This window comes from Takifugu flavidus, chromosome 22 (assembly GCF_003711565.1).
Source record: "Takifugu flavidus isolate HTHZ2018 chromosome 22, ASM371156v2, whole genome shotgun sequence".
Taxonomy (NCBI): Eukaryota; Metazoa; Chordata; class Actinopteri; order Tetraodontiformes; family Tetraodontidae; genus Takifugu; species Takifugu flavidus.
Genome location: NC_079541.1, coordinates 8,009,245 through 8,036,144, shown reverse-complemented (window position 1 = coordinate 8,036,144; position 26,900 = coordinate 8,009,245). Strand labels below are relative to the sequence as shown.

Sequence of the window (26,900 nt, the reverse complement as noted above, 5' to 3'; positions counted from 1 at the left end):
AAAATGTTAGTGACACTAAAGAATCAGTCCGTTATCTGCAAATTCATTTAAACATCAACAGTCCACATGTTTTTAGTCGTTTTCCGAGTTTGTTCAAATCATGAAACTGCATTAAAAACAATTTAGAGATGAAATGCAAAAGCAAATGTGGAAACTCTGGCATTGAACCTTTCTGAAGGCCCATTTTTACTGTCATTATGGTATTTATTAGAAATCTTAAATAAAATGGGTTTGTACAACTTTCTTCGTCCGTTTTATAAACTTAATCATCAAACTTTTACATGAAATCACTTAATAAAAACCCTTATAAATTAGTTAATATAAAAACAGAATAAAAGTAGAAGTCAGCTGTAGCATCCTGGATGCCCCTGGTAGATGGTTGTAATTTAACACCATTTTTGTTTCTTTTCTGCCTAAACGTTAACCTTTCTTAACCTAACTTCTTAACTTTAAACTGGAAAAAGTTAAACTTTTGGATAATTTATTTGTTGAAAGCTCAGAAGGACGGCTAAAACGCTAACGTGCTACTTCCAGCCAACCTTATTGACATGGAAATTCAAAACAATTTAGCTTCCCTCTTCCTTCCAAACATCACTTCCTCCAGTTGCCCCGGCAACAGATTACTTCTGGTCAAGCGGTCAGGTGCAGCGTCGCACAGGTGAAATTCCCCTCATAACACAGTTAAACATCAGGATTAAACATCTGAATCACTTCCCGTTTGCATCACTGACAGATGATATCTCGTAAAGTCAGAAACCGAGCAGAGAACCCAGCTCCACAGCTAAAACCTGGAGTGACCCGGCTTTGATGCAACGGCGAAAACACCATCCAACAACACTTTATTTGTGCATTTTTACCAGATCCCCCTTGTGGCAGAACAAGGAAATGCAGTTTGTCCTGATTTGCACAGTATCCACTTCCTGTTTATGTGGAGCAAAGAATTTATATCTATATACCCAAGGATCTATATGCTCAATATGTGAGCATCGATTCTGATCGGTTAATAATGACCCAGTATTTAAATGATTACTGTTGAAGCAGCAGCCAATCAGAGTCCACGGTGGGCCTCAAGGGTCAAAACATGTAAAAGTTTTATAAAACCATCTCTTGCAGAGTGAATAAAGGTTATGTTCCCATTCTGGGTTTTACTTATTATGTTATGAAACGTTGTTTTGATGAATTTTCCTCCAGTTTACGACTTCCTGCACTCGCCCTCGCTACCCCCGACGTCACCTAACGAGGATGTCATCGCCGGTCTACCGGGGTATCAGTAAACTGACAGTTCATCTTTTTTTTTTTTACAGGAAAATTTGTTGAACAACACAGACAAACACACACACGGAAAGAGGTAGTGATGTCACTACGGGGGGGGGGTCATGAGTCCAGAATTGAGGGTTAATTTCCTGTGTGTGTGACAGTAAACACAGGAATCAGCTCAGCACTGACCTGTGTGTATGTCTGTGTGTGTGTGTGTGTTGTGTGTGTGTGTTTTGGGGGGTTTCCTGTGGGTACCTGGCCCATTTTCTTGCAGAGGGGGCGGAGCTTCGTGGATATAAATGGTGGCAGCAGACCGAGCTCCTCACAACACAGCCTGGTGACGATTCAGCTCCTCTAGAAGCTCCTCACGAACCTTCTCATCTCTACATCTGAAGATTAGCTGATCTCCGCCATGCTCGCCTCCACACTCCGCTGCTCCCGCTGTCCGGCCGTCGCCCTGCTCGCCCTCTCACTCCTGATTGGCTGGAGCGAGCAGGCGGCGGTGCAGCATCTCCACAGGGCGCTCAGCCCGCCGCTGGTGGATGAGGGCACGTACGTGGCGGTCGAGGAGGTGGCCAAACAGGTGAGCTTTTTCAATGGGGACCTTTCCAAACACAACCTGAAGAACCCCAACTCCTCTGGTGGAGTTCCACACAGATCCACACTCAGACCTCTTTTGTTTGCCTCCTAATGACCTTTCTATGGATCGTTGATGGTTTGTTTCTCCGTGTTCAGGCTCAGCGGGAGCAGGATGACCCCAGCGTCCGTCTGCTGCCCAACATCAAGCCAAATCAGGTGAGTGTCAGTCCCACCATCACTGAAACGCCACAGCAGGCCCCTGCTCTGACCTCTGACCTTCTCCAGGAGACACGAGACTTGGAGATCTGCTGCATCCACGCCAACATCCTCGACTTCTACCTGAACAACGTGCTGCCTCATCACAGCAGCAACAATGCGCACGCGCACAGACTGCAGACCGACCTGAGCAGGATCAGCCGGGACCTGGAGACGCACGGCTGCGTAAGTGTTCTGCTGCTGCTGTGCGTTAGCCTGTCTATGCTAGCCTCCCAGACAGCGGGACGTTTTCGCTTTAACGCCTCAGTTGCTTCGATATTTTCCTTTGATCTGAAATTTAAGAGCTTTTTGCTGTGTCAAGATTTAGCCAGCCAGTCACTGATGATGTAAAAGTCGAAAACATATCAACAAGATCTTATAATGACGCGTTTTTAAATGATTGATTTAAATAATTTAGCTTTGCTTCCTTTTTTTTTTCATTATTAGTATTGTGTGTAAAGATACAGAGTCTCTGTGGTTGATGCAACAATCGATAACAACTTTCTGTGGTTTCACACACACATGCACGCGTGCGTGCGTGCACACACACACACACGCACGCACACACACACACTTTCTCACAGCAGTTAACGCTTCTTCTTTGCTTCTCCAGAGCATTAATCGGTACCGAGACCATCAGCACGCAGAGGAGTTCAGTCGGAGGTTCTTCGCGGTGAGATTATGATTTTAAACTTTAGAATAAAGAAAAAAATTGTCATCTGAAACTTGTTTTAAGAAAATGCCCAGTGGAACGGGGCATAATTAATACCAACAACAACAACAATAATAATAATAATTATTATTATTTCCTTTCCAGCTGGACGGCCGACACCGTTTGAACAAAGCTTTGGGCGAGATTGACATCCTGTTCTCGTACCTGCAGGATTACTGCATCCAGACCAACGTTACCGTGGCCTGAGGAACGCCCTCACTTTTCTATCCAACTTTTATACCTTTATTTATTAATCTATTTAATTTGACAAGCTATTTAACATTTTTTATTCAAAGCTGATATTTATATGGACCCATGTGACTGATGTATTATTGATCTATTTATTGATCAGAATGTTGAACACTTTGGTGTCTTCACAGTTGCCATTTTATGGCTCCTTTATTTTTTAAATTGTTATATTTAAATTTGACGTGTTATAAAAACTTGAAAATAAATAAAGTTTGGTTTGAAAGCAGAAATTCACTTATCTGTCTTTACTGTGCATTGTGGGTAATTTCAAGGCGCTCTTATTATTTAGCATAGATTAGCATTAACATGTTAACATTTATACAGTTAGCATCATCAGTTATTCTGAGCTAAAATATATCATTCATGTTGCCCAATGCTAAAGTTAATCATTTTCATACTAACAAAATAAATTCCAATGATAATGAATGATAATGCACACACACACACACACACACACACACACACACACACACACACACACACACACGCATGCACACGCGTGCGCAGACTATGATGCAGTGCTGTTCAGGTTGTGTTTTCTAGGCTCTGTATTCTCCAGGACCTCTGTTCTCCAGGTCCTGTGTTCTCCAGGCTCTGTATTCTCCAGGACCTCTGTTCTCCAGGCCCTGTGTTCTCCAGGCTCTGTATTCTCCAGGACCTCTGTTCTCCAGGCCCTGTGTTCTCCAGGCCCTGTGTTCTCTATGCCCTCTGTTCTCCAGGCCCTGTGTTCTCCAGGCCCTCTGTTCTCCAGGCCCTGTGTTCTCCAGGCTCTGTATTCCCCAGGACCTCTGTTCTCCAGGCCCTGTGTTCTCCAGGCCCTGTGTTCTCCAGGCCCTGTGTTCTCTAGGCTCTGTATTCTCCAGGACCTCTGTTCTCCAGGCTCTGTATTCTCCTGGCCCTGTGTTCTCTATGCCCTCTGTTCTCCAGGCCCTGTGTTCTCCAGGCCCTGTGTTCTCCAGGCTCTGTATTCCCCAGGACCTCTGTTCTCCAGGCCCTGTGTTCTCCAGGCCCTGTGTTCTCTAGGCCCTGTGTTCTCCAGGCCCTGTGTTCTCCAGGCCCTGTGTTCTCCAGGCTCTGTATTCTCCAGGCCCTGTGTTCTCCAGGCCCTCTGTTCTCCAGGCCCTGTGTTCTCCAGGCCCTCCTTTATCCAGGCCCTGTGTTCTCCAGGCCCTGTGTTCTCCAGGCTCTGTGTTCTCCAGGCCCTCTGTTCTCCAGGCTCTGTGTTCTCCAGGTCCTGTGTTCTCCAGGCCCTGTGTTCTCCAGGCTCTGGTGTTCTCCAGGCCCTGTGTTCTCCAGGCCCTGTGTTCTCCAGGCTCTGTGTTCTCCAGGCCCTGTGTTATCCAGGCTCTGTATTCTCCAGGCCCTGTGTTCTCCAGGCCCTGTGTTATCCAGGCTCTGTATTCTCCAGGACCTCTGTTCTCCAGGCCCTCTGTTCTCCAGGTCCTGTGTTCTCCAGGCTTTGTATTCTCCAGGCCCTCTGTATTCTCCAGGGCCTCTGTTCTCCAGGCCCTGTGTTCTCCAGGCCCTGTGTTCTCCAGGTTCTATGTTCCCCAGCCTTCGTTGACATAACCTTTGAGGCTGCGCAACCAGACACCGTGACCCAGCTCAGTTCCACACATGGAAGGATTCGGGCCAGGCGACCCTCACCTCCCGTCATGGGGCGGCTGTCCCAGGCACATGCCAGACCACAGATGCTGCTGCCTACATTGCAGCAGTGAGGTTGCGCCTGACCCGGCCCAGGGTGACTTCTTCCCTAGAGAGCTAAAGGTGCTCAAGGTGGCCAGTGAATCGATTCCTTGATCGGGCTGTAGCCCAAATATGACAAGGAGCCAAGTCTACTCTGCATTGGAGGGAGGCTGTGTCACGCAGACATGGAGGACGGGATGACCCAGCCCATCATCCTCGACCAGACTTTAACAGGGAGCTGCATCGTCCGGAGCCGGAGCAGGTGCTGGCCGAGATCCGACATCAGTACTGGATCCTCCATGTCCAGATTGTATGGAGGCACCAGCATGGCTGCCACGATTGCCAACTCCTGTTCTCCAGGCTCTGTGTTCTCCAGGCCCTGTGTTCTCCAGGCTCTGTGTTCTCCAGGCCCTCTGTTCTCCAGGCTCTGTGTTCTCCAGGCTCTGTGTTCTCCAGGCTCTGTGTTCTCCAGGCTCTGTGTTCTCCAGGCCCTCTGTTCTCCAGGCCCTGTGTTCTCCAGGCTCTGTGTTCTCCAGCCCTCTGTTCTCCAGGTCCTGTGTTATCCAGGCTCTGTGTTCTCCAGGCCCTGTGTTCTCCAGGCTCTGTGTTCTCCAGGCCTCCTTTCTCCAGGCCCTGTGTTCTCCAGGCTCTGTGTTCTCCAGGCCCTGTGTTCCCAGGCTCTGTGTTCTCCAGGCCCTCTGTTCTCCAGGCTCTGTGTTCTCCAGGCTCTGTGTTCTCCAGGCCCTGTGTTCTCCAGGCCTGTGTTCTCCAGGCTCTGTATTCTCCAGGCTCTGTGTTCTCAGGCCCTGTGTTCTCCAGGCCCTGTGTTCTCCAGGCCCTCCTTTCTCCAGGCCCTGTTTCTCCAGGCTCTGTATTCTCCAGGCTCTGTGTTCTCCAGGCCCTGTGTTCTCCAGGCCCTCCTTTCTCCAGGCCCTGTGTTCTACAGGCTCTGTATTCTCCAAGCCATGTGCTCTCCAGGCCCTCTGTTCTCAGGCCCTGTGTTCTCCAGGCTCTGTGTTCTCCAGGCCCTGTGTTCTCCAGGCTCTGTGTTCTCCAGGCCCTCTGTTCTCCAGGCCCTGTGTTCTCCAGGCTCTGTGTTCTCCAGGCCCTCTGTTCTCAGGCTCTGTGTTCTCCAGGCCTGTGTTCTCCAGGCTCTGTGTTCTCCAGGCCTCTGTTCTCCAGGCCCTGTGTTCTCCAGGCTCTGTGTTCTCCAGGCCCTGTGTTCTCCAGGTCCTGTGTTCTCCAGGCTCTGTGTTCTCCAGGCCCTGTGTTCTCCAGGCTCTGTGTTCTCCAGGCCCTCTGTTCTCCAGGCTCTGTTTCTCCAGGCTCTGTGTTCTCCAGGCCCTGTGTTCTCCAGGCCCTGTGTTCTCCAGGCTCTGTGTTCTCCAGGCCCTGTGTTCTCCAGGCCCTGTGTTCTCCAGGCCCTCCTTTCTCCAGGCCCTGTTTCTCCAGGCTCTGTATTCTCCAGGCTCTGTGTTCTCCAGGCCCTGTGTTCTCCAGGCCCTCCTTTCTCCAGCCCTGTGTTCTCCAGGCTCTGTATTCTCCAAGCCATGTGCTCTCCAGGCCCTCCGTTCTCCAGGCCCTGTGTTCTCCAGGCTCTGTGTTCTCCAGGCTCTGTGTTCTCCAGGCCTGTGTTCTCCAGGCTCTGTGTTCTCCAGGCCCTCTGTTCTCCAGGCCCTGTGTTCTCCAGGCTCTGTGTTCTCCAGCCCTGTGTTCTCCAGGTCCTGTGTTCTCCAGGCTCTGTGTTCTCCAGGCCCTGTGTTCTCCAGGCTCTGTGTTCTCCAGGCCCTCTGTTCTCCAGGCTCTGTGTTCTCCAGGCTCTGTGTTCTCCAGGCCCTGTGTTCTCCAGGCCCTGTGTTCTCAGGCTCTGTGTTCTCCAGGCCCTGTGTTCTCCAGGCCCTGTGTTCTCCAGGCCCTCCTTCTCCAGGCCCTGTGTTCTCCAGGCTCTGTATTCTCCAGGCTCTGTGTTCTCCAGGCCCTGTGTTCTCCAGGCCCTCCTTTCTCCAGGCCCTGTGTTCTCCAGGCTCTGTATTCTCCAAGCCATGTGCTCTCCAGGCCCTCCGTTCTCCAGGCCCTGTGTTCTCCAGGCTCTGTGTTCTCCAGGCCCTGTGTTCTCCAGGCCCTGTGTTCTCCAGGCTCTGTATTCTCCAGGCCCTGTGTTCTCCAGGCCCTGTGTTATCCAGGCTCTGTATTCTCCAGGCCCTCTGTTCTCCAGGCCCGTGTTCTCCAGGCTTTGTATTCTCCAGGCCCTCTGTATTCTCCAGGCCCTCTGTTCTCCAGGCCCTGTGTTATCCAGGTCCTGTATTCTCCAGGCCCTCTGTATTCTCCAGGCCCTCTGTTCTCCAGGCCCTGTGTTCTCCAGGCCCTGTGTTCTCCAGGTTCTATGTTCCCCAGCCTTCGTTGACATAACCTTTGAGGCTGCGCAACCAGACACCGTGACCCAGCTCAGTTCCACACATGGAAGGATTCGGGCCAGGCGACCCTCACCTCCCGTCATGGGGCGGCTGTCCCAGGCACATGCCAGACCACAGATGCTGCTGCCTACATTGCAGCAGTGAGGTTGCGCCTGACCCGGGCCCAGGGTGACTTCTTCCCTAGAGAGCTAAAGGTGCTCAAGGTGGCCAGTGAATCGGTTCCTTGATCGGGCTGTAGCCCAAATATGACAAGGAGCCAAGTCTACTCTGCGTTGGAGGCAGGCTGTGTCACGCAGACATGGAGGCAGGGATGACCCAGCCCATCATCCTCGACCAGACTTCAACAGGGAGCTGCATCGTCCGGAGCCGGAGCAGGTGCTGGCCGAGATCCGACATCAGTACTGGATCCTCCATGTCCAGATTGTATGGAGGCACCAGCATGGCTGCCACGATTGCCAACTCCTGTTCTCCAGGCTCTGTGTTCTCCAGGCCCTGTGTTCTCCAGGCTCTGTGTTCTCCAGGCCCTCTGTTCTCCAGGCTCTGTGTTCTCCAGGCTCTGTGTTCTCCAGGCTCTGTGTTCTCCAGGCTCTGTGTTCTCCAGGCCCTCTGTTCTCCAGGCCCTGTGTTCTCCAGGCTCTGTGTTCTCCAGGCCCTCTGTTCTCCAGGTCCTGTGTTATCCAGGCTCTGTGTTCTCCAGGCCCTGTGTTCTCCAGGCTCTGTGTTCTCCAGGCCCTCTGTTCTCCAGGCCCTGTGTTCTCCAGGCTCTGTGTTCTCCAGGCCCTGTGTTCTCCAGGCTCTGTGTTCTCCAGGCCCTCTGTTCTCCAGGCTCTGTGTTCTCCAGGCTCTGTGTTCTCCAGGCCCTGTGTTCTCCAGGCCCTGTGTTCTCCAGGCTCTGTATTCTCCAGGCTCTGTGTTCTCCAGGCCTGTGTTCTCCAGGCCCTGTGTTCTCCAGGCCCTCCTTTCTCCAGGCCCTGTGTTCTCCAGGCTCTGTATTCTCCAGGCTCTGTGTTCTCCAGGCCCTGTGTTCTCCAGGCCCTCCTTTCTCCAGGCCCTGTGTTCTACAGGCTCTGTATTCTCCAAGCCATGTGCTCTCCAGGCCCTCTGTTCTCCAGGCCCTGTGTTCTCCAGGCTCTGTGTTCTCCAGGCCCTGTGTTCTCCAGGCTCTGTGTTCTCCAGGCCCTCTGTTCTCCAGGCCCTGTGTTCTCCAGGCTCTGTGTTCTCCAGGCCCTCTGTTCTCCAGGCTCTGTGTTCTCCAGGCCTGTGTTCTCCAGGCTCTGTGTTCTCCAGGCCCTCTGTTCTCCAGGCCCTGTGTTCTCCAGGCTCTGTGTTCTCCAGGCCCTGTGTTCTCCAGGTCCTGTGTTCTCCAGGCTCTGTGTTCTCCAGGCCCTGTGTTCTCCAGGCTCTGTGTTCTCCAGGCCCTCTGTTCTCCAGGCTCTGTGTTCTCCAGGCTCTGTGTTCTCCAGGCCCTGTGTTCTCCAGGCCCTGTGTTCTCCAGGCTCTGTGTTCTCCAGGCCCTGTGTTCTCCAGGCCCTGTGTTCTCCAGGCCCTCCTTTCTCCAGGCCCTGTGTTCTCCAGGCTCTGTATTCTCCAGGCTCTGTGTTCTCCAGGCCCTGTGTTCTCCAGGCCCTCCTTTCTCCAGGCCCTGTGTTCTCCAGGCTCTGTATTCTCCAAGCCATGTGCTCTCCAGGCCCTCCGTTCTCCAGGCCCTGTGTTCTCCAGGCTCTGTGTTCTCCAGGCTCTGTGTTCTCCAGGCCCTGTGTTCTCCAGGCTCTGTGTTCTCCAGGCCCTCTGTTCTCCAGGCCCTGTGTTCTCCAGGCTCTGTGTTCTCCAGGCCCTGTGTTCTCCAGGTCCTGTGTTCTCCAGGCTCTGTGTTCTCCAGGCCCTGTGTTCTCCAGGCTCTGTGTTCTCCAGGCCCTCTGTTCTCCAGGCTCTGTGTTCTCCAGGCTCTGTGTTCTCCAGGCCCTGTGTTCTCCAGGCCCTGTGTTCTCCAGGCTCTGTGTTCTCCAGGCCCTGTGTTCTCCAGGCCCTGTGTTCTCCAGGCCCTCCTTTCTCCAGGCCCTGTGTTCTCCAGGCTCTGTATTCTCCAGGCTCTGTGTTCTCCAGGCCTGTGTTCTCCAGGCCCTCCTTTCTCCAGGCCCTGTGTTCTCCAGGCTCTGTATTCTCCAAGCCATGTGCTCTCCAGGCCCTCCGTTCTCCAGGCCCTGTGTTCTCCAGGCTCTGTGTTCTCCAGGCCCTGTGTTCTCCAGGCCCTGTGTTCTCCAGGCTCTGTATTCTCCAGGCCCTGTGTTCTCCAGGCCCTGTGTTCTCCAGGCCCTCCTTTCTCCAGGCCCTGTGTTCTCCAGGCTCTGTATTCTCCAAGCCATGTGCTCTCCAGGCCCTGTGTTTTCCAAGCCCTGTGTTCTCCAGGCTCTGTATTCTCCAGGCCCTCCTTTCTCCAGGCCCTGTGTTCTCCAGGCCCTCCGTTCTCCAGGCCCTGTGTTCTCCAGGCTCTGTGTTCTCCAGGCCCTGTGTTCTCCAGGCCCTGTGTTCTCCAGGCCCTGTGTTCTCCAGGCCCTGTGTTCTCCAGGCTCTGTGTTCTCCAGGCCCTGTGTTCTCCAGGCTCTGTGTTCTCCAGGCCCTCTGTTCTCCAGGCTCTGTGTTCTCCAGGCCCTCTGTTCTCCAGGCTCTGTGTTCTCCAGGCTCTGTGTTCTCCAGGCCCTGTGTTCTCCAGGCCCTCCGTTCTCCAGGCCCTGTATTCTCCAGGCTCTGTGTTCTCCAGGCCCTGTGTTCTCCAGGCTCTGTGTTCTCCAGGCTCTGTGTTCTCCAGGCTCTGTGTTCTCCAGGCCCTGTGTTCTCCAGGCTCTGTGTTCTCCAGGCCCTATGTTCTCCAGGCCCTGTGTTCTCCAGGCTCTGTGTTCTCCAGGCTCTGTGTTCTCCAGGCTCTGTGTTCTCCAGGCCCTGTGTTCTCCAGGCCCTCCGTTCTCCAGGCCCTGTATTCTCCAGGCTCTGTGTTCTCCAGGCCTGTGTCTCCAGGCTCTGTGTTCTCCAGGCTCTGTATTGTCCAGGCTCTGTGTTCTCCAGGCCCTCTGTTCTCCAGGCCCGGTTTTCTCCATGCACTGTGTTTTCCAGGCCTCCCTCCTTTGTCCTACACACACACACACACACACACACACACACACACACACACACACACACACACACACACACACACCTCAAAGCAAGGGGGTGTGGTCAGCTGGGCTTTACCTGTGTGATGACATCAGGGGGATTTCTCAAATTAGTTATTCCAGGAAGTCGAGACAGCTGTAAACTTCCGTGAGTGTGTTTGTGTGTTTGACCAGCAGGAAGTCTGTCCACCTACTTTTGACCGCATGACACACATTTCTAATCTCTATTTGCATTAAAGGTAATCAAACTATAAAAAAATGTTTTTTTTAGCATATTTGTCTGCTGCTCTGGCAGATTAGAATGTTCAGGCTAATTTATTAGTATTTTCTTTTCTGTTAGCATTTCTGTTAGCATTTATTAGCCTCTGCTGCAAAACACAGTATTACCTTTTATTTAGGTTTTGTGCTCACGTTTAAGTGATGATGCAACCACAGAGAGGACTTTCCTGAAAAGTCAAGTCACATGACCTCTGGAGAACCCTGAGGATCTGCTTTACTTCCTCTGAAGCATCATTGTTTTAACGTCCTGCAAGAACAATCCTGGAATCGTCGCCTGGATCCTTTCATGCATCCGTGTTAGAATTTCTTCTGGAATTTACCCACAATCCAACAGAACCTTTATTTTAGTTTACAGAACAACATAAACATATTATCATTTTGGCAGTTAACAGGATGGGCGGCTAACAGATTTATCCTTGCTGGTTGCGTTTGCTAGCTTGGTTAAAATGCTTTCCAATGTTAAATTAGCAGTTCTCAGCTAAATTCCATGGAGTTTTGTTTCTGTCCTTTTAAATTTCTTAATAAACCAGATTCGGGTGGTTTGAGCCTCGGAAACAAGTGGTTGACCAGAAGAAATAAAGGCTGCAGCTTTGGGGTCAAACGGTGGCTCCAAAATCGCCGTGTGGGAATCGAAGCTGCGTCATCACTGTTTCTCGTAAGATCGACCCAACCACAACCTACATTTTTTCCGACTACGTCTTGCAAATATAATTGATTTTCGGGGGGGGGGGGGGATATTATCAGAGAAAAAAAACCTTTTTGTCAAATTTGACAAATTATTTACTTTTTATTTTTTGCATCCTGACTAACCAGCAGTGACATTTTCTGCAAAATCAGGCGAAAACTTTTTATTGGCTAAGTTCAAATTGTAAAACTTTACATTTAGAAATAATCCAACCATTTTATTTACAGAAGTAAAGTGACAAATAAAAAGCTGGGTTTGAAGCTGAAACACGATCAGACAAAGATTTCAACGCAAACCTTGTTAGCATGTTCACAGTTGTTGACATTTGCATTTAAAAAACCTATTTAAATTATTCAATCATTTCGCTTTGTGTTCAGATCTTTTATTTCTTGTGGTATTCCTTCTTGAAAGACATGCAGTGATGAACTTGGTTGACCTGGTTAATTTTTGACTTCCAAGAACAATTGTTTCTCTGTCGGCTGTGTTGTTGTGTTATTTTGTCTTAAATCTAGGTCAAGTCATCATTTTCAGAAACCTGCTGAGGTGGATTCTAAACATGCATTGCATCTCCTCACTGGCTTTGCTGCCTTCGCTGTGATGTGGCGACCTGTTTTAATATGACTGTGCATCTAAACACCAACAAAGCTTCAGGAAGTGATGTCATCTGCTGTGAAGAACAGTTTTACCGCAAAATGTGAACGACTTTAACGGGAAATTAGAGAAATGTTTTAGCTTTAGCAGTACGCTTCCTTTGTGTTTGCGCAGTTACTTTAGCAACCGGACTAGCGCCAGCTAGTGTTGGTCACATTGTTATTATTGCCTCTGCAGCCCCCTACTGGCCAAATCTTCAGGATTTTAAATCCGAAGATTTTTAAGCCAACGCTAAATTAAGTCGTATTGGCTTTTTATTATTTGTTTTTTTTCCCCAGAGGTTTGCATTGACACTTTATTAAAACGGTTGAAACTATCGGCCAAAAGAAAAAAGAATCGAAGAAAAGAAAAATGAGAAAATGATATAAAGAATGAAAATTTTGAAGGAAAAAGGAGGACGAGGAAGTAGCGATGACGTCAGCCGTGAGATTCCAGGGAAAATTCAGTGATGAAAGAGGAGAAAACAAAGCGGAGCGAGGGAGTGTCGATGGAGGGTGGGGGAGGACATATAAGAGCAGCAGAGATGAGCTCCATCTGCACTCAAACATGACCCTCCTCCTCTTCAGGACGGCTGCTCTCCCTCTTCTCATGGCTGCTGCTGTGGCGTCCCAACGAGGCATCACCTGCAGGGAGGAGATCCCCGCGGGGCTGATCCGGGATCTGTGGAGCCGCACCACAGAGCTGATCGACAGGCTGCCGGTAAGATCGACAACTGATCCCAAAAGAGATCCATTCAGTGGTCAGTAACAGGAAACTTCGATCTGAGCTCAGTCAACCAAAACACCACAGTTCAGAGGTCAAATAGGCCTGGTGTTGCCATAGCAACCAGTTTAGGTATCTTTTCTGGAGTTCCTCAGGGTTCTGATCTCGGACCGGGCATTTTTCTCATTTTTTTCTCATTTTTTCTCAAGTGTTTTTGTGTCTTTATTTCTGTTGTGGTCCGTCATCCATCGGCTGTTTGATGCTTTGATCTGCAGAAAGAAGACAAGGTTCCAACCCGCTTGCTGCCCAAGTTCTGCACCGGCTGCTCGAAGGTCCGTCGGCTCCTTTGCTTGGATTGTGATGACATCACACAATATTGGACTCACTGGTTGATGCTGATCAAATGAAACGATTGGTTTCGGACCAGTGTTGGCTCATTACGCAATGGCAGCTGTCACTCACCCATCATCTTCCCTCCTCAGCATGTGATTGGCTGGCGGGAGCTGCAGGCACTGATGGACGTCTACCAGAACGGCGTGTTCAGCCACCACGCCGTTCAGAAGATCCTCCCGCTTCACTACAATGAGCTGCTGTACCGACTCCAGCAGACACTGCACCACTGCGTGAGTACACACCCGCACTGCAGTACTGAGCAGTACTGCGCAGTACTGTGCAGTACTGCGCAGTACTGAGTAGTACCGGTCGTACTCCACAGGTGACATGATTTGGTGTTTCACCTTTTCAGGTTTCTGCATCTGAACCGTCGAAATTGTTAAAACTTATCAAGAAGGTGGAGCGAAAGATTAAAAAGGTGAATATTTCCACGACATTTAATCTACTAGTGTTTGTCCTGATGTGAGTACTTCTACTGCACTTCATTAGTACTAAAGTACTCTGATTACTACAGAGGAAAGCTAAGAGCCATCTGAAGGCTGTCAGAGAATTCATCTTCATCCTAAGATGGATGGACGAGCTCACACAGAACCTGTAGATCATCATCGTCATCATCATCATCATCGTCACCATCATCGTTTTCAGCATTATTGCCTCCATCATCATCATCATCATCATCATCATCATCACCATCATCATCGTTTTCAGCATTATTGCCTCCATCATCGTCATCATCATCATCATCATCATCATCATCATCATCGTTTTCAGCATTATTGCCTCCATCATCGTCATCATCATCATCATCACCATCATCATCGTTTTCAGCATTATTGCCTCCATCATCATCATCTTCTTCATCATTCTCTCCTTCATTTCCATCAGGAGACGGATGGATAGAACAGCATCCTTTCATCATCATCACAATTGTAATTTAATTTATACATTTAATTTATTTGTATATATATATATATATATTATTTATTTATTTGTACTTCAGTAGATATACATGAATTTATTTTATATCAAGTATTTTGTCTACGTGTAAATTAAATTTAGATTTTTAAAAAATAGAAATAAATGCTTTATGACGCCACTGTCGTACTTAGGTGTGAGTTTAGAGTGTTGTCGCCCCCTGGCGGCCATCACCAATACTGCAGCACAACAGGAGCCCTGGTCATTTAACTTTATTATCATTATATAGGTTATAATTACAACAATACAACAATTATGGTTATAACAACTGAAATACCAACTGAAATAACAACAGCAATAATAATAATAACAACAAGAACAGCAACAACAACAACAACAACAACAACACTGGGGGACTCCTTCAGGGATGTACCCTGCCCTCACCCATATGTAGCTGGGATAAGCCCCAACACCCTCCCCTGACCCCACTGGGGCCCCTCAGGGCTCGGTGCTGGAGCCACTGCCTTTTGCCATAGACACATACACCACTGCTACGCAGATGACGCCCAGCTGTGCCTGATGTGTCCCTCAGATTAACCCTCAGTCTCATACAACGTCTCAAACTGTCTCTCAAACTGTCCACGAGGATGAGGACCACCACCTCCAACTTAGCCTTGCTAAACTCCAGCTCCATTTTCCCCAGTAAACCAACCCATTCACAATATTGACATCCAAGTTTGATGTCAGATGATCCAGAAGACCGGGGTCCGCCCCCTCCTGATCACTAGTTACCTGTAGCGGCCGGCATTAGGGTCGACTTATGCTGACAAAAGATCACTAGCTGGATCTACTTCCTCTACATTGAACAATCTTCTTGCTCCCTCGTTCACTGTGTTCTGCACAGTGAGCATCATCTGGCACGGCAGTCCAGACTATTCTCACACCACCCTGAGCCCTGTCAGAGTGGGGGGACCCCGTTTTCCTTCCAAAAGATCTCGAAAACACAGCTTTTCCGAGATCACCGGCTCTCCTTACAGCCCCTATTCTCCTCCTCTCTCTACTCACCACCCCTCTTCACTCCCTCTCCACAACTGTGCACTGTTAGCTTAGCTTAGTCAGTAGCACTTGTACTAAGGAGTTTAGCACCGGAAGGTAGTAGTTGATTCAAACAGGTCTCGGTTGCATAGTGGCTGGATTGTTTCTCTCCCTGTTGGTCACTTTTAACAAAAGCTTCTGCTAAATGACCAAAATACAAAATGTAAATGTGAGAAAAGAAGGACTGGAGCATTTTCAGCATCGGCGGTAGGGAGAGTTCTCGATTCAAGCCTTGGTGCGGACTCGTTCTGGCACTGCGCAATACTCCGGGAACACCTTCAAGGTGCCCTTGAGCAAGGCACCGAGCCTCCAAATGCTCCCATAGGGCCCTGGATGAGCTAGCAGCTCCTTCAGAGGTGTACCAAATGTAGTTGGGATAGGCCCCAAGAAGAAAAAGAAGAAAATATTCACTCAAGTGCTAAAAGAAGTCATGCTAATTTGGTCACAGCACCCCAAGGCTCCGGCCAAACACGGTGACACAATCTGAGCTTTATTATTGGTGCAGAACCATTAAGAATTATTTGTTTTATAATTGTGACGCTTCAATCAATTTACCAAAGAGCAACAAGTTTATTTTTGGCTATCGGCACAAATCCTTAAATTGATAGCTAGCAGCATTAAAAGATTGAAAATCGTACTTTAAAATATTTAACTCTTGCTAGCTCTGTGCTAGCTGTCTGATCTGGCTGTGTTAACCATACACATCAGAGGAAAAACCTGCAGCAACTTTCTAGGAAACTCATGCACCACATCCTCCTGGAGGAAGGACAAGGATCATTTTACTGCTTTTTTTTTTAGCTTTCTGCTACAAAATGTAGCTGCACGTATTCAGTTTTCTGTAAAATTTGGTCAACGTTTTTCCATCTTATTTTTTTTTTCTGTAAAAATATGGTCTGGATTTGCAGCAGAGGGGAAATGTTGCTCCTCTTCCTGCTCTACCTATGGTTGCTTCTGAAACTCCGGCGATGCAAAGAAAACTGTTGCTTTGTGGTTTTTCTTACCTTCGCGGTGTTTTTTGGTATTGCCATTATTCAGAGAAGCAGCCACAATGCTTATAATCAGTCTTGCTAACTGTTTTAGCATCATTTTTTGGTTTAGTGACAGACGATCCAACCAGAATGCTAAAGCGGAAGATTCCTCAACAGGCGCCGCTGAATTGGAATCAACTGAACTTCATCATGGAGGGAAATTTGAGCGGATTTCTTTACTCAGCGTTCTGACATTTTTAGCTATTCCGATGACTCAGGTTTCGTTGAAAACTCTGCGGTCGTGTTTCCACCTTCAGCAGGGATCCTGTTTTCGGCCGCAGGCCCCGCGATGGCGATGATGTCACCACATGCTGTCCAATGAAGATGTCCAGCGATCAAACCGCCGTAACCCACGTTAGCTTAGATCAGCTCACACCCAAAACTTGAGAAACGTGAACTGATGCAACACAACAAATGAAAATATTTTAATAAATGAATCAACCATTCAAACAAATCCAACTCTAGCCAGCGATGTTAGCTCTCATGCTAACTTTGCCGTTCTTGGGAACTCTTTCTTATGGTCAATAAATAACCCTCATTGGTTGGAACTTTTCTGCGCTTCTAGTTTAAACAGAATCTCCTCTGTGGGGCTTTTTGAAGAACTCGTAGAGAGAAAGCCTATATTAACCTCAGGTGGAGGGTGGGGTGGGGGGGGAGTCGACACACACTTTCAGTTTCCATGAAAACGAGAGTCTTCTCATGATGACGTCATCGTCCAGGCAATGGTGGGAAACAAAGTCCAACCAAGCAAACAGTGTTTGAGTTGATAAAAGATGAAAAAAAACAAGAAAAACGTAGGTGCTCCTTCAAATCACAGACAGATCTAGCGAAGGATTATGGGAGTTTTGCATAAATGGACAGATTACCACAAACGTAGCACAACTTTACATGTTGGACTCGACAGCCGGCATCACAGGTTCATGGTGGGTCCACCTCAAGCTCCAGAAGGTTGGAGATTGATCACGAGAGGGTGGGTCCACACAACCTCAGGGTCATCTTCAGTCCTGTTCTCAGGGTCCACTCTCGCCTCAGGCTCGTGGCCAAAACCACCTTCTTTCACCTTAAGAACATCTTCTTTCTCAGATCTACACCTTTCAGAAACTCCCATCTGGACCACTGCAACAGAATCCAGGATGGAAATCCAGCAAAGACCTGCAGCTGCACATCTAAACCCGCTTCACTCTTCACGACCAACCTGTTCTCATCCTTCATACGTCTCCAAAGCTTATCACATTGGCCTGAAACGGCCTGAAACTGTTGAACGAATGAGCACAACGATGGAGAATATTGATCCGACCGGATTCAGGATCTTTAATCACATTTAAGAATGGGCGTAAAACAGAAATGTAGCGTTAGGGTTAGCATAGATGTTGATATAGATAGTTGTTAAAGTTCAGAGTTTTACCGACATGACTTGTCAACCACATAGCTGTAGGTTGGCTGGTCGCCCTCCAGTGTGTGTGTGTGTGTGTGTGTGTGTGTGTGTGTGTGTGTGTGTGTGTGTGTTTGCGTGCGTGCGTGCATGTGTGTGTGTGCATGTGTGTGGAATTGTGTGGGACCTGACCAGGGATTCTCCTCCGAGAGCATTTAGCAGCAGCAACTCAAGTTTTAGAGGAAAATCATTGTTGATGTTGCTGCTTCATGCACTTCTGCTGCAAGCCCACAGACCACAGCTACACACACACACACACACACACACACATAGACAATGAGGGCTATATATATGGACCAACAGGTAAACGAGCATCAGTAATTAGACAAAACGACTCGACCAACTTTGAGCTAATTGAAGCTACGAGCAAGAAACGCAATGCCTTTCCACTTTGTTACCATTTGTCTACTGGTCTTACTGGGAGCTGTGATGACTCTTGGGGCTCCATGCCAGTACATCTCTAAGAACCTGAAGCAGAATCACGACAGCATTGCACGTGGGCTGGTAAGTTGGCATCCCGCAGGGCACCTCTTTTGCTCCTTGTTGTTTAGCGTGTAGCTAATGCGTAAAACTATGCTATGGAATATGCTTTAAAAGCTTCTACTTGACAGTTTTAATTGCCTTCACTGACACCTCAAGATGCTAAATGCTATGTCATGTTAGCATCATTTACACCACTTTATCCAGATTGTATAGCTTCGTCAGCGTAACATCACGACTACAGGAGACCAACACTGTCACAGATCTAAGTCACACAGTTGACACATCATTAATAAGACAAATGACATTAAAATAACACATTAGAATTGATGTTTTAAACATGTTTAGTATAATTAGATTATAATATTTGATAATAAATATGATTTAATCATTCTAATTGTGTGGTTCAGAAACTGGTGGACCTCATCCCCGATCCGCTCTTCATCTCCAACAACTCCTGTCAGGTAAAAATCCCTCATTGTTTATGGGGACTATTAATCTGGGTTAATCTCTAAGGGAGCAAGGATGGAACCTTGAGGAACTCCACCGCTGCCTGTGGGTTCTTTAACTAAAACGTCTTTTTCATTCATTTATTACCTTTAGCGGTACAATGACGTGCGGCTGATGAGCGCCACCCTGGAGGTCTACGCTCACATTTTCTCCAGCATTCTGCAGCAGAACCAGCAGCCGGACCAGACCGACACGCTGCTGGACCAGGTGCCCGAGTCCCAGCGGTCCAGTTTGGTGGACAAGCTCCGAGCTCTGCAGCAGATGATGGAGCATTTGAAGAGACACCTGAGGCAGGTGAACCAGGAGCGGGAGGAGGTGATGGTCAAGCTGAAGGCCATTAAGGTGAGAACCACTAACATTAGCATGCCTGCTCAGGCTGACTCCTATTAGCATCACGTTTACCTTTTACTCCTTTTCTATCTCTGAACCAAAGCTGATTTTTTTTTTAACTTAATCTAAAATTCTGCTGTGTTCCTCATCAGCCAAGTCTTAACAGACATTCAGGCAACATCAGGGGAAACACGCTCGTCTCAGCGAGATCCTCATAAAAAGACGAGGATCAATAAAGCCAGATGCTGATTATCAGCTAAAAACCAGCTACAAATTAAAATTAAAATCTGATCAGATCAGCTAAAATCATGTTCAAATAAGATAATATGTGCTTAGCTAAAAAAAGAAAAGCTAAAAAATAATTGTAATTCAGCTAGTAATCAGGTACAATCACGTCATAATAAGTTATCTTCAGATAAAATGCTTATACGAATTTTAAATGATCTAAAATCAGTTAATAATCAGTTAAACAAAACCAACAATCATGCCAAAACAGGTTATTTAAAACCAGCTAGTAATCAAATAAAATGAGCTAATAATTCGCTAAAATACCTATTAATAAGCTACAATCAGCCAAATATCCTAATAATTATCTTAAATCATCTCAAATCAGAGAATAAACAGATAAAATCAGGTTTAAAAAAATCAGTGGCTAAGATGGGCCAATAAAGGTAGGTAACGTTTCTAAGCAGCTAAACTCAGCTAATATCAGCAAAACTCAGCCAAACTCATCTAATATCAGCTAAACTCAGCTAATATCAGCTAAACTCAGCTAAACTCAGCCAAACTCAGCTAAACTCCGCTAATATCAGCTAATATCAGCTAAACTCAGCCAAACTCAGCTAATATCAGCTAAACTTAGCTAAACTCAGCTAAACTCAGCCAAACTCAGCTAAACTCAGCTAATATCAGCCAAACTCAGCTAAACTCAGCTAATATCAGCTAAACTCAGCTAAACTCAGCCAAACTCAGCTAATATCAGCTAAACTCAGCCAAACTCAGCTAATATCAGCCAAACTCAGCTAAACTCAGCTAATATCAGCTAAACTCAGCTAATATCAGCCAAACTCAGCTAAACTCAGCTAATATCAGCTAAACTCAGCTAAACTCAGCTAATATCAGCCAAACTCAGCTAAACTCAGCTAAACTCAGCCAAACTCAGCTAATATCACCTAAACTCAGCTAAACTCAGCTAACATCAGCTAACATCAGCTAAAGCCTAGCGTCTCAAGTGTTTTTGTGATGTATCTGCAGGTGGACGACATCATGGTCCAGAGAAGAGCTCTGGCTGAGTTCAAAGAGATCTTCCAGGCCGCTTCTTTGATTGGCAGCTGTGGCTCCGCCCACTGTTCATCCTCGGAGTGATGCCCAGTCAGCGCCACATTGCTCTCGTAGTCCTTTAAGGTCATTTCTTATTCTTTATTTAAAATAACTTAAGGTTTTCACAATGTCACAACACGTTTACAGTCAGCATATTTATTTATTTAAGGTTCACTTAGCTCATTTCTAAACCCACAGTTTTCCCCATCTAAATGTATTTTATTTATAATTAACTTATTTGATTTTTTAAAATTATTTTGTTGATTTCAATAATGATAATAATAAAAAAAATGATCAGCATCAAAAACGTTTGTCTTATTTCAGCCAGTCCAAACTATAAAAACTGAATCAGCGGAAGAGCCAAAAACGCTTTTGATACCTTTTGCATTGTGAATGTTTCATGACTAAAACAAAAATGAAACTTCTTTTTTCTGTGAGGTATTTGGGATTTTACCCAACACGAGAATGCCCCCTGATGATGTCATCAAAGGGCGACAGGCGGAATGACATCACCAGTTCATTTTTCATATCAAATTTTATTCACATCTAAATTTATGGAAATCAGCTCAAAGCTCCAATATTAGCATCCATAATATTGATAGCATTAATATAAATCATAAATCATATAGATCCTAAACACTCTCTCACATGGCTGGTTGGCTTGACCTTCATGGGGACGGAAGGTTTCGTGCTCCCACTTATGTCAGCCGGGGAAAACAGTTCTGGTTCTGCTCCAAAGTTTAGAAACTCTGAGTCACCTCTGGGAGGAAGTGAAGCAGGAAGTTGTCCGCAGGTCCTTCTTGATTCCTGATTTCAATTCTGAGCTAAGTTCAGAACTGATTTGAGGATGAACGTGTTCATCAAACGTTGTGAGATGAAACCAAACACTTGTTGCTTCTTCTAAACCCATCAGAGGTTTAAGCCCCGCCCCCACAAGCCACAGCCTCAGCAAGCATCAAAGCTCTTGCGCGGTTGTCAAGGGGATCTGGACGATGCTAACATTTAATCCTGAATGTTGTTATTAGCATGATGTTATTAATATGTTTCTACAGTGCATCTGGGGTCATTGTTGATCCGAGCCGCACAGACATGCTCAGAACTTCCTGTTTGATGCGGGGATACCCACTGCACCACTTCCTGCTTCCTGTTTCTGCTCAGCTCAACTTTGAACTGTTAATGCGTGGTGTTGCACGAGGTAGATGACCCCCCCCCCCCCCCCCCCCAGTAGCTGATGAGCTCCTTCCTGTTCCTGACCACTTTGGTTTTGAATAATCTGATGATGATGACTGACAGCTGTACGTTTAACGTTACCGAATTATTTAGCTAACAGTTTCATATTTAAAATATTAAATAAAATATTGTCCTAAAATGTTTTTTTCTATTACAAAAACAATGATTTTTGAGTAAAACATTTTAAGAGTTGCTACTTTTAGAGCGTTCTGATGATCCAGAAGCTAAAGCTACTGCAGGATCATTAGCTTTATTAGCTTCACTGCTAACATGGATTCAGTGGACCAGTAAAATCCTCTGCTGTGAAATTACAAGTTACTTTTTATCGTTAAAGCTAATTAGCAGAACCTGGACAGTAATTAGCAGAACCTGGACAGTAATTAGCAGAACCTGGACCCACCTGTCGTTTTACTTTCGCTCACCCTGTTTTATGCGATGGGGTTTTTTTTTCCACTTCTCAGGAATTCTGATTAAGTCATTGTGAGTGTAAATGTAAAAAAAAAAGTTTCGCATTTGAAGTTTCTTTTAAATGCAACTCTCTTCTTGACACCCAGGCAGACGAACTGTCGGGTGACTTCACTTCCTGTCCCTGTTTGATGTTTGAGCATGACAACATTCATACAGAACAGAGGAAATCCAGCAGCAGATGTAATGCTCACGACCCGTGTGTCCACATGCTATCCATGTTAGCATTTGTTAGCTCAGTTTGTTGCCATGTGTTTGACTCATCCTGACCAACCCCAAATAGTCTAATATCAGCCTGAGCAAAGTTTGACTGCTATTTAGATAATTCTTCACGTTTAGCAAAATTAACAATACTTTATGGTAGCTAGCAACCATCACTCATTATGGTTTCCTTGTTAGCATTAAGGTCACCACACCTGTCTGAACTCTAGCTTCTCCTGCATGGACGACAGGCTACTTTTCTTTAGAAGTTCTCAGCGCATTTTGACGTGCTTTTATTATCATTATTATTATCTTTTTCTTTTTTTTTTTCTAGGTGAATTTCTTTCTGGAATGTGGTGAGATTTTTATGACCTGCTGATATCTGAGCGTTCTTTATCAAAGCCAAGATGGAACGAAACGGGGGGTTCAGGGTCGTGAGCCCAACGCTGTGTCCGTGTGCTGGTTGAGCATTTTGCACCGTGAACCTGGACCTGCTCTGAGGAGCCTCCGGTCATGTGCTAGCGTAGCTCGGCGATACATTCGAGAATGGTTCGACGAAACATGTTTCCCCCAGTGACGTTAGCGTGTGTCATTCAGAACTTTTCCTCTACGTTTGGGATCCTTGACGGCGTTAGCGTGTCATCAGAACTTTTCCTCTACGTTTGGGATCCTTGACGACGTTAGCGTGTGTCATCAGAACTTTTCCTCTACGTTTGGGATCCTCGACGGCCACCATATTTCAGGTAGACGTCGTCGGTGGAGCCCCACGCTCCCGGGACATTCATCGGAAAAAGCTCCCAGTGTGACCAGTCATCTTCCACTGAAGCCAGTGTGTGAGGTGAGGTGAGAGGAGCTGGTGACTGACATGTGTGCAGGACCCCCCACCCACTTCTGTGAACTTTGATGTTTTAGAGGAAACAGCACAACCACAGTTTTCACACCTCCATCACCAGCTTCTCTCTCTCTCCACTCTCAGTCGAAGCCACTTGCTCCCACCGCTTATAAACGAATGGGTTCCTCACAGGCTGAGCAGTTTCAGCAAACTTCAGACGGACGACCGACCCGCGCCTTCGCCATCAGAAACGACTCGCACAACCTCTGGGATTTGAGCCCGCCGCCGGCAGAAGTACTACAAGCGTGAGAGGATGGTTACCATGGTAACGGCAGTGGTGGGGTGGTGTCTGTGTTTGGCCGTGTGTCACGTCAGAGGTTCCTACATCCCAGTAGAAATGAACAAAACCATCCAGAACCTCCTGGGCCATTATGTGAGTACGGGTTAAGTGGTTTGGGGTGCGTTTAAGGACGTCCGTTGACTCAAAGATTTGTCTGATTTTACTTTGGTTCATCTGACTCAAACTCCAGACAAAAATCATTGATCAATCAATCGGTCAATCATAAACAGAAACTAATCAACATTGAATCAACAACTTTATCCCAGTATTTATTAGCACCCTGCAAACAAAAATGTGCAATTTCTGTTTTTTTGTGTTTCTTTGCAGACGATTACGAATAAAGAACTATTTGACGGAAAGCCCATCTTCTCCAAAGAGCCGCTTTCTGGAAACCTGCAGGTAAAACACGCCCACATTATAGGTGCGATGGAACAAACTCCGCCCACATGTCAGGGCTCCAGCAGTTAGCCTAGCTTAGTATCGGAAGACCTGAATCAGAGTAGATGAAACAGGACAGTAAACATGAAAATGTTATATGTGAACATTGAAGTTTAATGAGATTCGTTGACTATCGTGGTCAGCCTTTTTTTTTACCATGCTTTCTATTTTTTGCGTGGTTCAGACACATTTTAGCCACAGACGTTGCTTTGTTTCCCTTTTCGAGAGGTTTCAGTGTCGCTGTGGTGTCAGCAGGTAGTTTCCTTGATGATGCTCGAGTTTTTCTTTGAAACTTTCACTTTTTCACACTTGTGCTCGCTGCCAGCCCGGCAGTGTTTCCAGAGACCCTCGGCAAAGTTTCCTCCACACGCAGACGTTTTACCCACTTTGACTGATCTGAAATTACCCTTTAAATATTTCCTTTTAAAAGTTTTCAAATTCTGTCCTTTGACTCCAAGTGCAGAAATGACCGCTAATAATCAATATTTGGCATGAATACGTGAAGATGATGCAAACCATCTTCATCAAAGCTTCAGAATCAATCAATGTAATCAAATTAAGCGTAAGCTGGTTGTCTTTTTGATCTTATTCTGTTAAGATAAAGTTTAAGATAAAGGATTAAACTTTGTTCAGCGACGGTGTGACAGAGTCAAAGTAGCGTGATGGTACCAACATGCTAGCATGCTAACTGCTGACTCACTGTTCAGCTGTTAAGAGATTGTTTTTTTGATTTGTTTTTTGAGCTGAGATCAAACATTTCCGGAATCTATACATCATCTATACATGTCCCCACAGGCAGAGATGATCTACATGAGCGCCATTTTGCAAACCTACGACAAGATACTCAACCAGATGCTGAAGGAGCTGCCAACTCCGGGTCCCACCACCGCCCAGAGCTCCGGGGATAAGGGCACCGCCGAGCTCAGGTCGCAGCTGAACTACATCCTGAAGAAGATCACAAATCTAAGGATACAACATTACAACAAACCTGAGCAGCTCCTGAAGATGCTTCAACCTCTGAGAGAAGTCCAGGTGAGAACGCACTTCACGGAGATGCTGATGGATGTCAGGCAATGAGAAGAGAGAGGGGGCCAAAAATGTCCACGCGGAAGGTCAACACTTTTAGGTCGAAAGATTGATGGAGAGAGTGATGGAGACACTCAAGGAACAAGAGTGAGGAGACAGAGAGGGACAGAGCAAGGGAGGACAGAAGGAGAGGGGAGAGAGACAAGGACAGAGAAGAGATCTGTTCATGTACGACTTGGCTTTCTATGACTCTTCAGCCATTTATTCCTTTACAAAAGTGATTTCCCCCCCAGGATTACCAGCAGCTTTATCTTAAGTTCATAAACACCTTCATCTTACATTTAAGAAAGATTTAGACTAAAAACTTTTCAACTGAAATGTTCAGACTTAAATTTGAGCTCGATTTCCCTCTTTCTTCCAGTTTAACAACACAGTCATTCAGAGCAAAGCATTGTGGGAGTTCATCAAGGTCTACAGGGAGGCGAGCTCCCTGCCCAACAAGCTGGAGAAGCGGCGGCGACGACGGCGGCGGCAAACGCAGATGTCGATTCGAGGTCATTAGAGTGGAAGAATCAAAGAGAAAAATGATGAAATTTAAATTTATAGCTGTTTAATGAAGATTTATTGGATCAATAATGAAAATCTTGTAAATGTATTTTTACAATTTCTTCAATTGTTGACAGATGATTGAGATATATATATATATATATATATATAATCACAAGAAATTATATATATTTATATATACCAAAGTACAAAAATATCAAAAAGTTCCAAGTTGACATGTTATTGTTTTTACTATTTATGTCTTAATTTAACATTTATTTAATTCTGAAGTGTTCCTTCTTACATGTATTATCTTATTTTGTTTATTTATTACTAATTTATTAATTTGGCACCTTTAGAGAACTACAAATTAAGAAAACTGGCCAACAAAATGACTTTTGTTATGTGTCTTAGACATTTTTAAATAAAAAAGTGGTTCAATTTTTGTAAAACATAAGCTCATTTTTTTTAACCACACTGAAATCTTACATTGTACATTGTAATCTGATTACTTAGTTGAATTGTGATGATCCAAGGAAATGTACAAAAGATATTTTATGAATGAAAATACAGAATCATTAAGTCTCAGTAATCTAGCTAGAGTTATCAGATTACATTTGCGGGTATATTTAATATATTTGCTAATTTATCTTAAATATTTAAATGCAATTAAATTATCTTTACGTAAATCTTCTAAAGTGTTGATCTTAAACATTTGAAGTTGTAAAAAGTCGTGGAAACATTGTAGACATTGTAGCTGTAATCAAATTATCATCTTTACAGTATTTGAGAGTAATCAGTTTATCAACCAAACCCATATGTATGGAAATATGTTTAGACTTTCAGGAGACAAATAACTTCTTGTCAACGTGTTTACTGCTATTAAAGTAAACGGACCGGAGTCATCTCCAAGGTTACATTTCTGGTGAGGAAGACCACCGCAGCCTCTGTGCTGCTGTCAGACCCTGCAGCTCCAATGCCGTGATGTCACATCCTGTGTCATCCCTTCTGGTAAAGACTTTACTTTTACTGTAACTGAAGCTCTTACCCACAATGCATCCTGACTCCTCGTGACTTTGCAGCATTGTGATTTCTAAGAAATCAAGCTGTGTTCTACTGTGTGTGCATGTGTGTGGTCAGAAAACACTGAGAACCTCAGCTTCAGATTTGTTGTTGTTGATCTGTTATCATCTATGTTCAAAGAAGACTGTGACAGGAACTTAAACGAGCCAGTGGTGATGGTTTGATCAACAACAGAGTTGTTTAGGGTTTGTCACGTATATGTGTATGTATGTATGTATGTATGTGTGTGTGTGTGTGTGCGCGGGCGTGCGTGCGTGCGTGCGTGCATGTGCGTGCGTGTATGTATGTATGTATGTATGTGTGTGTATGTGTGTGTATGTATGTATGTATGTATGCGTGTGTATGTATGTATGTATTTATGTGTGTGTGTGTGTGTGTGTGTGGCAAGGCATCAAAACTATTAATTACCCCATCTGTAATTACAGTAAGTAGTAAACAAAAATTGCGAAATAACTCAAAACACATTTTAAATTCGAGATTCTGGACACATTCTCTCCATAAGTTTCATGTATCAGTCATCTGAAATGGTTTTCCAGCAGCCATGATGGAGTCCTGGTTGGCCCCTTTGCCTTCACTCTGGGGTACATCTCATCCCAGACCATCTCCATTGGGGGAGTTAGG

The 26,900-nt window shown here is 46.1% G+C and overlaps 4 protein-coding genes across 4 annotated transcripts in view; all 4 read left to right on the top strand.

Moving 5' to 3' along the window:
- The window catches only part of mdm1 (Mdm1 nuclear protein), a 7,881-nt gene extending 7,642 nt beyond the window's left edge, over positions 1–239 (top strand). The window contains 1 exon segment of the mRNA XM_057022871.1: positions 1–239. This exon segment is cut by the window's left edge and continues 157 nt beyond it. The gene's annotated coding sequence lies outside the window, so the exon portion shown is untranslated.
- A 1,338-nt stretch (positions 240–1,577) lies between these two features.
- il22 (interleukin 22) lies at positions 1,578–3,282 on the top strand. Its single transcript, XM_057022872.1, has 5 exons — positions 1,578–1,840; positions 1,993–2,052; positions 2,122–2,277; positions 2,705–2,764; positions 2,909–3,282. Exons 1-5 carry the CDS (start codon positions 1,670–1,672, stop codon positions 3,008–3,010), a joined length of 549 nt encoding a protein of 182 aa, XP_056878852.1. The 5' UTR covers positions 1,578–1,669; the 3' UTR covers positions 3,011–3,282.
- Positions 3,283–10,468: 7,186 nt separating this feature from the next.
- On the top strand, positions 10,469–14,092 carry LOC130519459 (uncharacterized). Its single transcript, XM_057022896.1, has 5 exons — positions 10,469–12,612; positions 12,891–12,947; positions 13,098–13,238; positions 13,361–13,426; positions 13,523–14,092. The coding sequence occupies exons 1-5, from the start codon at positions 12,325–12,327 to the stop codon at positions 13,604–13,606; spliced, it is 636 nt and encodes a 211-aa protein (XP_056878876.1). The 5' UTR covers positions 10,469–12,324; the 3' UTR covers positions 13,607–14,092.
- Positions 14,093–22,953: 8,861 nt separating this feature from the next.
- Positions 22,954–25,829, top strand: ifng1 (interferon gamma 1). Its single transcript, XM_057022897.1, has 4 exons — positions 22,954–23,279; positions 23,514–23,585; positions 24,420–24,656; positions 25,072–25,829. The coding sequence occupies exons 1-4, from the start codon at positions 23,160–23,162 to the stop codon at positions 25,210–25,212; spliced, it is 570 nt and encodes a 189-aa protein (XP_056878877.1). The 5' UTR covers positions 22,954–23,159; the 3' UTR covers positions 25,213–25,829.
- Positions 25,830–26,900: the final 1,071 nt, after the last annotated feature.